Source organism: Anoplophora glabripennis, unplaced genomic scaffold, assembly GCF_000390285.2.
Source record: "Anoplophora glabripennis isolate ALB-LARVAE unplaced genomic scaffold, Agla_2.0 scaffold5, whole genome shotgun sequence".
Taxonomy (NCBI): domain Eukaryota; kingdom Metazoa; phylum Arthropoda; class Insecta; order Coleoptera; family Cerambycidae; genus Anoplophora; species Anoplophora glabripennis.
In genome coordinates this window covers 111,184-126,607 of record NW_019416525.1, presented here as the reverse complement: position 1 = coordinate 126,607, position 15,424 = coordinate 111,184, and the positions used below count along the sequence as shown (strand labels likewise).

At 34.8% G+C, this 15,424-nt stretch overlaps 2 protein-coding genes across 4 annotated transcripts in view; both read left to right on the top strand.

Annotated features, from left to right (window-relative positions):
* LOC108907396 overlaps positions 1-11,963 on the top strand; it is a 32,016-nt gene extending 20,053 nt beyond the window's left edge. The window contains exons 1-2 of one of the 3 annotated variants that reach the window (XM_018711061.1): positions 3,267-3,323; positions 11,268-11,963. In XM_018711061.1, coding sequence (XP_018566577.1) covers positions 11,286-11,828 — 543 coding nt within the window. In that variant the 5' untranslated portion in view covers positions 3,267-3,323; positions 11,268-11,285 and the 3' untranslated portion in view covers positions 11,829-11,963. Of the gene's footprint in view, positions 1-3,266; positions 3,324-9,586; positions 9,670-11,267 lie in introns of those variants that run through there. The other 2 variants (XM_018711058.1, XM_018711059.1) reach the window with 2 other exon arrangements.
* Positions 11,964-13,010: 1,047 nt separating this feature from the next.
* On the top strand, positions 13,011-14,131 carry LOC108907424. The gene is made up of 2 exons (XM_018711091.1): positions 13,011-13,064; positions 13,510-14,131. The coding sequence occupies exon 2, from the start codon at positions 13,539-13,541 to the stop codon at positions 14,091-14,093; it is 555 nt and encodes a 184-aa protein (XP_018566607.1). The 5' UTR covers positions 13,011-13,064; positions 13,510-13,538; the 3' UTR covers positions 14,094-14,131.
* The last annotated feature ends 1,293 nt before the right edge of the window (positions 14,132-15,424 follow it).

Here is a 15,424-nt window from a genome sequence, read left to right as displayed (position 1 = left end):
CGGCGTCAACGTGCAGCAGCTTCTTTTAGCCACCGCGTAGAGTTGGTATTAAATTTATCTGCGTGTTTTGGTCGCGCTAGTAAATGGTTGCCCTATTTTCGCTAATAATAGTCTAGCAATCGAGTTAGCGTCCCCATGGCCGACGAGCGAGTGCGTTTTGAATGAATTCAGTCGGATTTATCATCCGTGGAGCTATAAAATTTGAAAAGTGTGTCAGCGGGGACATAAAATTCAGTGCTGGCGCGAGAAACGGACGAAAAACACGCCGCTCTATCCGGTTAGAACTAGGTGGTCGCCATCGCCGCCAATATTTTTAAAAATAATGCACTTACACGAGTTGGTCTTTTCCGTAGGTAGGAAAAACGTTTCCACTCTCTGCCAACACCCTGTATGTGATAAATAAACATATAAAAACTGCAGGCATTGTTTTTTACAACAACAATTAATTAGTAGTACATATTGTTGTCCTGCCTTTTCAATCTGTAGGATCCCCAGAGATGTGATCAACAGTTTTTCAATTATTTTGTCTCTTAAAAAAAGCAAATTCCACGTTTCCAGAAATGTACCGTTCGAGAATGTCATCAAATGTCACGGGTCCCGAAACATCCTGTTCCATCGTTTACTTAAAAAGCGAATACGGAATAATGGAAGATTATTTAACGACGTTGCACCTTAATTTACCTTGAGTGTCTCTTTTTGTGTCAGGTACGAGCATTCGATAATAACATCCAATTATTACGCGATGTTTATCTGGAAAACTGCCTGCGACAGAGGCAGGGCCGGTTTCAGACGTTTTCTACGTTTTAAATGAATTTTTTTTGGAAAATATTACATTTTTGTTCCGAAACCTAGACCTCAACTGCGACCTTGTGATCTATTGTAGCTCACACCTACAACTAACGAGCGTTCAAATAAAAACGTGGTCGAAGTTGGCTCTGACACATTGGACGTAGGGAGTAGCTTATAGCAACCAACTTAACCTCATTTCTCAACGAGCTGTATAACAGCTGTCAGTTTCAATAACGTTAATGACTATATAACTTTATTTTAAAGAATAATCGTGATAACAATAACAAACAATTAAAGGAGCTGCGGAAAGTGTCCCCCTCCTTGTTCCAAGCACTTTTCACACCTGTTCCTCAAAGAATTAAAGACATTTTCTAAGTTGCTCGGGGTATTGTTAATTTCACGAATCTTGTCTATAAGTCGAGCCTGCAGATAGTTTAAATCAGGAATAGGCAGTTCAAAAATAGTGTTTTTAAGGTAAGGCCACAAAAAGAAATCACACGGCGTAATATCACATGACCTCGGTGGAAATTCATGTTCAGCATTGAGACTTATTAGTCGATTTTGGAAAACTTCCCTCAACATATTCATCGTCTCGCCTACCGTATGTGCCCTTGCGCCATCTTGTTGAAAGTAAAAGTTTGTAATTTCGTTTTCTTCCAGCTGGTTAACAAAAGGAGCGATAATTTCTTCTCTATACCTTTGCGCAGTAAGAGTACCATTAAAAAAATAGGTCCATAAATCCTCCTTCGATTGAGAGCACACCAAACTCCAATTTTTTGAGCGTGTAGAGGGCCCTCGACAAAAAAGTTATCTGGTTTTTCAGAAGACCACATTCTCATACTCTGTGAGTTTACGTAACCACTTAAATGAAACCAGGCTTCATCAGAAAAAAAGGTGATATTATGAAGTTCACCGTAGTTGTTTAAAAACCATTCACAAAATACAGCCCGTCGCGGAAAATCAACTTCATGAAGTTCTTGCTGATAAGTTAAACGATAGGAGAACAAACGCATATCTTTTTTTAACACTGTGTGGCAGGTACCGACTGATACTCCCACCATTTGTGATAAAACACGTATAGAAGTTCTTGGCGCATTTTCCATTTATTTGTTGGACATTTTCTTTTAATTCTTCAGTCCGCTTTTTAGGTCGGCCGCTTCCTTCTTTTCTTGTTACACTGCCCGTTTCACGAAAAACATTAACACAACGCTGAACTGCACTTTGAAAAATTTTGTACTCAACAACGGGAAATTGATTTTGAAATTCTATGAAACATTCCTCAATAGAATACTTCCATATTCCATCAATCTTGCGTCCATTTCTAAAGTAGGACTCTATGATAAACACTTTTTGTTCTTGAGAAAACACCATTTTAAACGCTTTTTAAAACGAAAATATTCAAATTGATAGCGGCGATATAGCGCTTTGACAGATGACGTTTAAGTTCATTTGCTATACGCTACGCCCTACGTCCAAATTTTCAGAACCAACTTGACCACGTTTTTATTTGAACGCTCGTTATATTTCAACCAACAGATTTAGTTTTATAAAACACATAGGATTGTAGGGTGAGGTTTTACCCACCATCAGCCGTCACAGACGATGCCAGCATGACAGACATCTAAAACATCGCCGACAGCCCACAATTATGTTTCAATACCAATGGTGCCTCTTGGTAGTTAGTTTTTAGTGTATGTATGTATGTACGTTTGTATGTATGTATGTATGTATCGGGGACCACACGCATGCGGAAAATGTTGAGCGACCCAGGTCTCTGGTAGGCTGCCACAGCCACGTCCCCGAGCCTGCCTTAGGTCACCCATCCAAATTCCAGCTTGCGTCCGTGATGCATACCTCGGCAGATCGAAATCCACCGGCCAAGACACCCGGCCAGGCGGTCCCCTAGTTTTTAATGTATAGGAAAATCAAGTTTCCAGAGCAGCTTGTCTCTGTACTTTAGTTTGTTGTCCTATGAAGACGTCCGAACTATCGAGCCATATTTAATCATACACTACGTTTAACCAGTATAGTTGCTTAGGAGCTACCCCATGGCAAGACCTCGACATGTCCTCAGTGACATCCACATGGTGTAGTACTCAAAGTAAAAATTCACTGAGCTGAACTGCGTCTTATTTGAACAAGTTGAATAAACTGGAGACGTCTCTAACCTTTACCGTTTCAGGTTAAGCCTACAAGTCCGGATCCTGACCTGGCGGTCACATGACCTGAAAGAATGCGTACTCGAAGAATAACGACTTCTTGGCTTCTCGGATTTACCGGTGCAAGAAAGTAATGTTACGCATAATGTTCGAACTTACCGTTACTTCAATTTAATTCAATCTCACGCCACTCCATTGGAATGGATTCCATTTTCTCGGCTGTTAATTGTTTTTTACTGCCGCCGTTACGTCCGAGAAAATAACAGCGGGAGAAGTCCAAGCACCCGGTCGGAGTGATGGAAACGACTATCGATACTTATTCCTTCCGATGGTTTCGGTTGTGTGAGATAAAAAATTCGTCTTCCATTGTCGAGGGTGAATATAATTTCCTTTAATTTCCAGTTATTGCACCAGTAAAAAAATATGGATAAAATAAACAAAATGTGGTCGAAAACTGTAATTTAATGTAAAACTGTGTCAAAAAGTATCTGTTACCATTTTTTTAAAGCATTGGGTTGTGAATCACTGTGTAAATGACTTCTGACATTGATCTAGTTTAGGTGAAGTATACTGCGGCCACTACATACTAAAATGAAGTAAACATTTGCACAGGACCAGGGCATGTTCATTAAAAGTTAATAAAAATTAGAAAATACAAAGCAAAATACTATATGTTCTTATTAATTTTTTTCTTATATGTATACATCATCATACATCAAAATTAATCCGCGATTGATACGCACTAAATAGAAATGTACGTTGCGCTGTTGGATAGAATTTTCATCTATATCATCGCTCATATTTTACAAAAAGTTTAACATCCTGTATTTCGAAAACTAAGCTGTTTGGGCTATGTGAACTATTTTCTTTTTATACTAAAAATTAAAAAAAAAAATGTTCTAAAAACTTCTAGACAAAGAAAAGGGTCTCGCTCCGGTTTACACATTCGCTATCAATATTTAATATAAGGCAATTTTCTAAGCAGTTGTTACTGGTTTTCGCAATATATTCTATGTGATTCGCCTGCAAAGCTTTTTATTTCATAGATAGTGTCTTAGCTACGTTGCAAGAATAATACGTTGCCAAAGTGCGGAGCGAAATCGCTTACTATTTAAAATTACTACGCTGTCATTTATATTACCTCTCATTGTTTTCGTCGTTCATCGTCCTCTTTATTAGTTGATGGTGGGGCAGTATTATCCAGCTAGACGCATAGGGTAGAGGAGATTCGGTGCAATAGAATAACATTTTGTAATGATAAATTCAAAGTTATACGTTTTTTATTATTAATAAATTACATCTGAAAATTTTCCTAGAATTCTCATCAAATGAATTAGATATGCTGGAGGAAATAATTTCATAGACAAGATTGTATTATCCGTTAAAATTAAGTAAAAAAAAACATAATGTTAAGGCAGATTTTGTCAGTACCATGGTTCAAGTCGAATATGAATTTAGCTATAGCAAATATTTTTTTGATAAGAAATAAATACCCAGTAAAACAGGGCCTAGGCCTCAGCCTTTTTATTTTTGGTCTATTTTCGTTTAGCTGAAACCGCCTTTAAAAAAACTATATAGGTATATTTTATATACAGGGTGTTTCAGAAAGACCTCCCATAAATTCAGGGGGTGATAGTACGACAAAAAATAAGAATTTTTTTGTCTTATGAACTATATGTCTACTCTTGTTTTCGAGATACAAAGCAACAAAATACAATTTTTTAAATAGAATTTTTACGAAAATTTCCAAACAGTGCGAAATATTCTTATGAAATTTGGTATTCCGGGTTTTTTAAGGACGCCAAATACGCTGGTCTAATTATTTTTTGGATATTTTATAGAGGGCGCTAGTTAGGCTACATTATTATTACATTTTATTTTCTAATGTTTTTAAGGTTAGGTTTTTTACCATTCGGGCTCCAATTTCTAATGTACAATTTTATTTTCTAAAAATAAAGTACTCTTGTTAGAACTTCCTAATGTGGACGGTTTTCGAGAAAAAAGGCTTTTAATTGAACTCTTACAATATTACTGTGAAGAAAATAAGTGACTTTTCTCAAAGTAGGCTTATGTCAAAACTTATTGATGGATGTCTCATAAACAACGCATACATTCTCAGTAATATTTTAAACTCTAATAAATTTTATATCAAAATTTTAGTGATTGTTAGTGACTGTAGTCAGTAATGACTAATTACAGTCACTAAAATTTTGATTAAAGTTAATTAGAGTTTAAAATATTACTGAGAATGTATACGTTGTTTATGAGACATCCATCAATAAGTTTTGACATACTACTACTTTGAGAAAAGTCACTTATTTTCTACACCGTAATATTGTAAGAGTTCAATTAAAAATATTTTTCTCGAAAACCGTCCACATTAGGAAGTTCTAACAAGAGTATATTATTTTTAGAAAATAAAACATTACATTACATTAGAAATTGGAGCCCGAAAAACCTAACCTCAAAAAAATTAGAACTTAAAATGTACTATGAATGTAGCATAAGTATAAAATATACAAAAAATAATTAGACCAGCGTATTTGGCGTCCTTAAAAATCCCGGAATACCAAATTTCATAAAAATATTTCGCACCGTTTGGATATTTTCGTAAAAATTATATTTAAAAAATTTTATTATCTGTATCTCGAAAACAAGAGGAGATAGATATATAGTTCATATGACAATTTTTTTTTATTTTTTGTCGTACCCCCTGAATTTACGGGAGGTCTTTCTGAAACACCCTGTATAAGTGCTGCAATAGAATCTTTTTCTGCCCAAATCTTTTATAAAAAAGGACTTTACTTCAGTTTACTAGAACTTTTATAGGCATTTATCCAGATCTAGTTAGTAATGGTTAGTAATTGACATTAAAATTTAAAGTTACACTTTTCAACCAGTGCCGTTCGTTATGTTGAGTTAATTTTTATACAATTTGTCTCCGATACCAGAAATCTAGATATACAAAAACGATTATTAACTAATAATAACGTTGGGGAAAATCTCGTGGTATGTGAAAGAGATAGAAATATTGTTGGTTGAGAGATATTGTGCAACATGACGTCACGAACAAATTTTCCTCCAATGGTGGGATACCTACATAAACAGTTTAATATTCTGTGAAGATTAAAAAAATGCCTAGTCTCCATTAAACCTGCTCGTGGACGTTTCGAGGATGGAAAATACATGATCTTAGAAAACCTTATACCCATGCATACAAAAACCATTACCAACATCCAACGCACAGTTCTGAAAGACCTAGAACTTAATGAATTAGATTTTTTCATTACAGCCCGACAACTTTACTAAACATTCGATATATCAGTTCAAGGTTTCCCGCTTATCCCCGTGCAGTATCTGCGAGGACCAGTGGCGCGCCCCCGGGGGGGGGGGTCTCGAAAATAAAATAATAAAATGTGCTCGGCAGATGTACGAGTAACCGCCGTGACGTATATTTGGATTAGGCTGCAGAAACTTTTCATGAGCGCGCCACTGGCGGGGACGGCGTATCCGCACAAAAGCCGAAGCTTTAAATATTCAAATGGTAAATGTGTTTCGTATTGATTGCTTTGAATGAACACAACATACGCTGGTTGTTTAGCTGAAAGTTACAAGGTCGGCGTTGATAGATCGGTTTACGTAACCAAACCGCGCGACCATGGGCTCGGCGGGGGAAATTCGTAGAGGGGTCGTCACGCAGAGAAAAATGACGTAACCTCTCTTTGATTTAATATTAATATCAGTGGGAAAATTTTCCAATTTTTTCGGACAGTCCTCAAATACGTCCGTCCGGTCCCTCGATAAAAAAAAGATATTAAAACCGATATACCAGTGGCGGCTCGTGAAATTGAGAATAGGTGAAGTATATTCATTGATTGACTAAAAAGAAAAAAAGCGACGCAGGCGAATATTTTCAAATTTTCAAGGTCAACGCCGTTTTGTATTAATATTAATTTTTTAAACTTAACCATTATACCTTATCCGTACGCCACTGGTTATTCGTTCCTATTTTATTGCACACAAATTTCACTTCAATATGTTGTTTTGTTCAAGAGAAACTTAGAGATATAACATTTTTTAAAATAATTTTGATATCTCATCATATTTTGTTTGTAACTGGAATTAATATTTATATAGTTATCGATAACGGAAATAGGCTTAGTAGATTATTTCTACAAGATTGTATGTGGTATACCTTTCAAACTACGTACGTTTAAATGTGTTACATTAAAAGATTAATTCCCGATATTAGAAACGATTCCAACGATTTATTAAAATAATTCAAAGAATCAACGAAATATGCTTCAAACTCGAATTCAGTTTACAAGGTTATTCAAGCTAAGGCTTGGGTTGGGGGTTCTCAGTGCTATATTTTAAGTTTTGAGGTTTATAATGCAGTTAACTTACTAGATTCAACTAACAGTCATTTTTGATAAGCCACTTATCTCATTTTAAAAGCCTTGGAAAAGTAGACACAAAACAAATTCCAAATCAACAATAAATTTCAACTAAACATGTCTGCTACATACTTTTACATAGAAGTTTATAAAAAACTGCATAATTAAGGCTGTAACTAAAGTAAAAACTATATTTCCATCGATTATTGTACCTGTTTAGTGTAAGTTTCTTAAGGTCAAAGCTCAAATGCAATGTTTTTAATGACCTTCAAGACTGCTAATAAAATTTGTATACATCTAGGCACATTAACGCACGTGACATTAACGCCAATTGGTATGATTGTATAAAAGTAGTTCTTGATGTTTAACCATAGTTTCTAGTATTTATTCTATACGTATAGGTAAGATTTGACCTTTGCAAGGTCATGCCTTTAAGTACCAAGCTCGACTAGATTGTCCGTAACGACTTTGAAGCGGCTGCGACTACTACATCTGTTATAAAATAGCAACCTAATTATAAAAGCTGCCATGATTATTGCAAGATGTCGACATGCAATAGACATATCTATTTGTCCTCATCAAAGCAGAATAAGTCGACGACCTTGTAATATAGATTACAAGTACCTATTGAAAAAGCATTTATTTTAAAATGCAGATTAAGCACTTGGCGTAATTACCATTGCGATTTTATGAGACTTGCTAGCTAGTTTTAAGCGTAACTAAATGAAATAAAGATTTTTTTCAATATGTTCGGTATGATTCGACCTTCACAAGGTCACAGCTTTGCGTACAAAGGCAGTGGGGTTGTACTACAATACATTTAATAAAAAGTAACACGATGTAATGTGCACTTTTCAAGCTTCTTGTCAGGGAATATTTTCCAGAGATTACGGTGATGCTTTAATAAAATAACACAACAGCATAATTATAAAAGACAAGCGGGCATATTTACCACCATCAGGTAGAGGGGTTATCTACCTGACCTATACAGCCTTGAGCCTGTGTGAGGGTGCTTTAATGTTTAGTTCACGAATTCGGTTAGGATAACTTGAGGGTTGTTTGTTTCTTAAACTTTACCACAGTACCATTTGTGTTATAGCGTTTGTTTCGTTTAGACCTTAACTTCAGTTGAAAACGAATTTCAAGTGGTTAATTTTTCGTTAAAAAAATTGTGAATACGTCCTAAAGTATATGAATCAACATAAAATATAATGTCTCTTAAGGTTAGTACAATATTTTAATTATTTTTTAACAGCTGTTTTATATTGCGAAAATATTTCACATTTGTAGGATTTTCAAAGACAAATTAGACAGTGACCTCTTCAAACAAAGGTCAAAAGATTGTTACGTTCTGATAAATTCAAGGTCATCTATTCTGTAATTCAAAATCATACGAATTTTAATTGAAACATTGTTATTGAGTTATTTAGAGAAAAATGAATATGACCTTCAAACCACTTGAAGGACATGTACTAAAAATTTTCCAACCCCATATTCAGACGTGAAATTTGTCGCTATCGGAGGGTGCGGGTCTTTTTGTACACTTAAAACGTTATCATAGCAACGTTTGGACAGCTGAACAGCTGGTTTCTTTTAGATTTTAATCTCGTTTGAAAATTCCTATCAGTCGTTAAGTCTTATAGTAACCATTTTGTGAATACGACAGAAAGTTTTAATGTTACTCTACCTACTCTAGGCATAAATCCAAATGTCCCCAATGACCTTGTAGACTGCGAACGAGCATAGTTTCAATATAATACGTAGCTTTGTAGACGAGTAGGTACAATGTTTGAACCCTTCAAGGAAATATTTTTCCAGGTTATGTAATTTAGTAAAATTAAATAACAACATAATTATTAATGTCGAAGTAAGTGCTAGGTACGTACAATGCAAGTAAATAATGATTGAAAACGATATGTTGATGAAAAGAAAACTATCATTATTTTGTCACAGTTGACAACAACAAACGAACTTGTCTGATGGACGCAGAAGATGAAAAAGGGAAAAGAAATACTCAATTTTTTGCGAATTGTGTCAGTTACATTTCAAGGTTACATTGAAAATACTCACAATACATATTTCGAATAGTTCCTTGTTATTTTTATATCTTTCTAATTTTAAAATGAATGATTATTTTGCACCTATGGATTTGTATTTAATGATAAAAGAGCAGTGACTAGCATATATGATTTATTACAAAGTCTAGGCTTTCTTTCAAGTTTCAGTTTGCGAACAATTTGCGCTTAGCAGGCCGGTTGAAGTTTGGAAAACGGCCACGTATACTGTTAATTGAAGGAAATGTTATGAATATTCTATTTTTAATGGTAAGGTCAGGTATTTTTAGCGCTAGCTATTGGCTTGTGCCTGAGCTTTTATCTTGATATTTTCCTGTGCAAACTCTGCCTTTCCTGCTTTTTTCGTAGAATGACTTTGTGAAATAAATATGCTACTTTTCGAACTGCTAGACATTTAGAAAAAAAAATTTCACACAGCTATAAGGCAAAGTTTGTCAGTTCTGTAAAGTATGTTATTAGATTCTTATTTCTCGTTATTTTGCAACTCAAGGTCGTAATTGAGGTCAAACTCGTCCACCTGCACAATCAAGAAATATATTTTCGTTCACCTTTTCGATAGCAAAGCATTTTTTTTAATTCCTTAAATTTTAAGAGTAGGTATATACAAATGAGTTTTTGTAAAAACTACAGAAATTCGCGTGATACAGATTATAATATTCATAATAATACAGGATTATGACCTTTTATGACCTTCAGATAAGGTGACATTTATAGACAACGAAAAAATCATTCTTTACCCCGAAAGAGTTGTCTTAAATTTATAAATAATATTTTAAGGTCGTATTGTAATTTTCTAAACAGTGTAAAGTCTCTATTATTTTTTTATTATTTGTATAAAGGTAATTTGTGACATTATCTTGTAATGGATTGACAAAATATTTCATTATTAATTAAGATAACTCTTTTAATGAATTAAATATTCAAAAACAATTGAAACGAGGTAAATATTTTTCAAGGTCGCGAATATCAGCCTTGGATTTTGACCTTGACGATATTTGTTTTATTCCAAGGTCAAATTTTCTGAAGGTCATATCTTGCCAAGCTGAACTTTCGTATAAAATGCGGATGTCCTCCGCTAGAGTTCAGTGTTCCTAAGAAGTGCTACGCCTGTACTTTCCATCGTCTACATCTGTTACTGTGAGGAAAGTGATAATTTTTTTAAACGTATGTTCTACTGTTAGTTCTCGTATTTTTTACTCTATTTTAAAGCTGTTTCCTAGATAGAAAATATTTGTTTGTATTAGCTGAATATCTCTAAAATAGAGTAAAAAAGTAAGTAATAATATTTGTGTTGTAACTAATAATATTTAGACAAAAAGCCATAAGTTATGTGTTTAGGCACTGCAATAGTTGGTGCTAATTGGTCATAAAGACCTGTTTATTTTATATATATTTCACAAAACTATTTTATCAACAATTAATTTACACTAACTGCTGTTTTGTCTCGCAAATTTCTGTATTATCGTTGCAAATAACTTTAATTTGATTTAAATAATAATAAGCAGGTAGTTTGCAGCAATGGACCATCTGTATTGTATTGTTTATTGGTACTATTTTCAATATAACTTCACTTTAAGTTGATTCGGATGTAACTATTAGAAAATTATGAACCGCTAGTTAGGTACTTGTAATTTTTGATACAAAAATTGCTACTTGTTTTTAATTGTAATAAAAATTAAGTCGAAGGCTAATATGGTATTCCTCAAGGAGAAGGTTTTCAAGGTCTTTTGGGTCGAACAGCTGTCGACCTCGGTGCGTTCTTATGTTAGTAATTTATATTTTACAATTCTTACAATGAACGATTCCTTACTAATTACAGTTTTAAAATTTAATTTTTTTTTCAACAGATCACTGCAACTGGAAAAATGAGCTGTGAAAACTTGTCCAGCGACACAGAAAGTCTAGTAACGGAAGAAGAGGTCACACCACCAACAAATTCTGACGAGGAGGAAGAACCTGAGCCAGATCTAACAGATGAAGATTTTGAATACCAAGTGGTAAACGCTTGCAAAAATTTCACAAAAACTATAAACGATCTCGCCACGAGGAAAGATATATGTGTGGCTAAAAATAAGGACGCGCGTCTCCTTCTGGACAAGGCTAACGCAGGAGTGGCATCGGCTAAGCAAGACTTAGATAGGAAGGAAGCCAATTGTAGATCTTTACGAGAAAGTCTGGAATCACTGCGTCGGCAAGTAAGTTGGGCCGAAGAACAATTGCAAATTTCTCGAAAGCAGTATGACAGATGGCTGAGGGATGAAGAGACTGCTAACAAGGAATTCAAATACTCTGTGAAGGATCTGCGCAGATTGGAGATGGCGGAAACGCTCATGGCTAAACATTTCACCAACTTTTTTCAACAAAAGAAGAAAGCCTACGCCCTTCAGTGTACTAAAAGCGGCCAGTGAAGCGCCATGGAAATATGCTAAGTACCTACCAAATTATTGGAGAAATGTAATTTTTTTGTAAAAGTTGCATTGATGTATTTGTTGTAGTAGGTACTGATCCGTATAACCTCTGTAAGACTGTATACTAGTTCTTAAATAAAACTGCCCTTAAAATAAAGTGTTTAAGTTATTTTTGCAGGCTAAGAAATATACTTATTTGTACTTGAATTTATTTAATTTTGAGGGTGTATACAAAATCACGTTTTTAAAACCCACATAAAATTTATTTGCACAATATATAAGCATTCAACCAATATCACATCATACAGATTACCATACTTATGACTTTAAAATTTCAGTAACAAATGAAATAAATCGATAAGAAATCATAAAATTGTACTTAAGGTGATAAAATACCTTTCTATAAAATTCGCAAGTATTATTTCGTTAATGAAATTAGGTATCTCTGTTGTATAAAGAATGATCTGTACAACCTTCAGATAAGGTGATATTTATAGACAATGAAAAAATCGATCTTTGCCTTGAACAATTTGTTTTAATTATATATCCTCTAAAATTTATTAAATATTTGTGTAGAGACAACTATCTTTCAATGAAGTGAATAAATATTTCCTTATAATTCCTTAATATACTCTTTTACTGAATGTTCCAAAAAAAAGTGAAAGGATGCTAATATTATTCAAGGTCATGGACAATATCACCCTCGCATTTTGACCTTGACACTTTTCAAGGTCAAAATTTCTGAAGGTCATTTGCTATCAATAAAGTTTTTTTGACCTTCAATCCTTTAATTTCTAAATGCAGAGTGACTTTTACTGACTATTAAAAAAAATAATGGTGAAACGAGGCTTATATTGCTCAAGGTCACGAATAATATCACCTTCGCACTTTGACCTTGACGTATACGGTTTTTCTAGGGTCAAAATTTCTAAAGGTCACTAAAATTAAGTTTGTCGAATACTTTTGGCCAATACCTTCACTCCTATAGTTTCTAGATACATTTCTAGATATTTGCATTAAAATGATTCATGTTTGCGATAACAAAGTATTTGTATCAGCCTTGGTTCTAACCTTGTTTATGTTTTATCTCAAGGTCAAATTTTCTGAAGGTCTTTTCAAGGTTGAACTTTCATATAAAACTGGGATATCCCCCGCTACGCTTCATTGTCCAGTTGTTTGAAGCGATAGGCCTGTAGTTCCCTTTTTGTGCATCATATAGACCTTATACCATAACAGGTAGGAACAATTTTTACAAAGTAGTATTAGAAATAATTTTAATAGTTTCCTAAATTTAAATTTATTGCGATGGTACCTGAATATGGGCTTAAAGTTACTTAATTTGTGCTGTTGCTGTAGTCGACTCTAAAATAATAGTTCATAGTCTTCAACTATTTAATGTACCTAAAGATAAAATTTTGTTTTTGTACTTCTTGTTTAGACAATTATGAAAATTATCTTCCTGCTGTAACAGTTGGCTTTAATTGCTATTTAGAACCTGTTTATTTGTACAGTCCATTACACGACACTATTTTATCAACAATTTAATTAAATTAGCAACAACTGACCCACATCACTTCTGTTTTGTCTTACAAATTGCTATATTATTGTTGCTAATGAAGATACAGCTCTATTATGTTTTGATGTGAAATTACAATTTTAATTTGAACTTCTCCTTCCATAGATCGCTGTTCACTCGCAACCAGTAGAACAATGAGCGGTGAAACCTTGCCTACTGCCCCAGGAAACGTAAACATGAAAGAAGACACACCAACAGAAGATTTTGACGAGAAAAATGAAGATCCAGATCCAGCAGGAGATTTTGAACACCACGTGCTACAGGCGTGCAAAGAATTCACACACACGATGAATGACCTTAACACGAGGAAGACTGAGAGTTTGGCTAGAAACAGAAGGGCGCGGATCCTTGTGAACAAGGCAATGGCGGCCAAAGAGTCAGCTAGGCAAGACGTCGGGAGGAAGCAAGCGAATGTGAAATCCTTACGAACCCGTTTGGAGTCGTTGCAGCGGCAACTAGCTTCGGCCGAAGAAGAATTGCAATGTTCTCGGCAGCACCACGACAAGTGCATCAGCGACGAAGATGCTGCTAACAAGCAGCTCAGATATTCAGTGAAGGACCTGCACAAGTACGAGATGGCCGACCAAGTGACGACTAAGTATATAGTCAACTATTTTAAAGAGAGGAATAAGGTTCGCGTCGCTCAATATATTAAGGCTAGTCAGGGAAAGGCCGAAGAAGTTCTTTGAGAAATATGAGTAACATGTAACATTAACATAATAAAATTATTACTTTTACTACTGATCAGCTTATAACATTTGTAAGACTGTACCTATACTAATTTAAATAAAGAACAATACACGAGTATAAGTGATTAATAATTTCCTTAATAAAATATTTGATCTACTCGCATTAGAAACCGGATTGTAAACATTAGAATGTCATATACACTAAATTGAGAAGTTGAAATCAAAAGGCAAACAAGAAAAAATTGTCTTTCCTCCAAAGCGCACATCCAGACAAGCATAATGGGTCAGAAACGTCGATAACCTTCCAGTACTACGCATGCAACGCGCCTAACCCATACTATAGAAAAAAAAATGTGCATGAAAACAGCGTTTGCGCAACCTCGCCAGCGTTTGTGAAGAAATATTTACCTATCCTCGTTATGTAACAGCTTGTGGTGTGTGACCTTAAAATCTCTGACGGTGTCATTTCCATTTGTGAAATATGTTTGTATATTAAGCCGGTTCTGCTCGCAAAGGCCATAATTACCAGTTGGTTCGATGGGCAGCAGGCATGGGCGCCGTTTTGGGGGAAGAGCAAGGAGAGGTTCAGCTCTCTCAAAAGATATTCAGGATATTATATTCAGAACGCCTTTTACTTCTTCAAGCATAAATATGTAGCCTTTTTTACTTTGAAATATTGAAACCGATTGAATATTATTTTCTGATCTCGACAGACAACTTCTGTCTTTCGGGTGCAAACAAAAAACATAAAGGAGGTAGAGCCGTTTCATACATGTCATACCCTTAACTCAACCATGCTAGTGTGATATGTTTGTTATTAAACCAGATGTAAGTGCAGCGGAAGCCATTAAATAAATAAAAGCTATGTTTCCTGTTTAGATTTGTGCGAATAGATCTGTTTTCGATATCTGTGTACAGCAATTACAACACGTGTGGGAGTACATTTTGCTGTTTGCGTCATATTACCAACCAATGCAATCTTTAAAATATTTAATACAGTATATATATTAAATATCAAAGTGGAAGCGTACACATTGCTTTGTTATGAAATCAATTTGACGAAACAAATAAATGGGTAGATCAGAAAGATTTAACAATTCACGTCTAAAATTATGGTAACGATCGTGTACTTGCTGTTTGGACTACAATTTTTCTTTCGGCACGCGGATTTTTTGCATGTTGCCTTTACAGCCGTTTGTTGACGAGTCCCTCAGCAAAGTTAACGTTACTTTCCAGTCCGTAGGTACTCAAGGAAGGTACGTAAGTGATTCTTCATTCGTTCACGTACTTCCAACTCCAGGCAGAACAGGCATTTCGAATGACAAGTGCGT

Coding starts and splice junctions, on each gene's coding strand:
- LOC108907424 (XM_018711091.1), top strand. CDS start 13,539: ATGAGCGGTGAAACCTTGCCTACTGCCCCAGGAAACGTAAACATGAAA.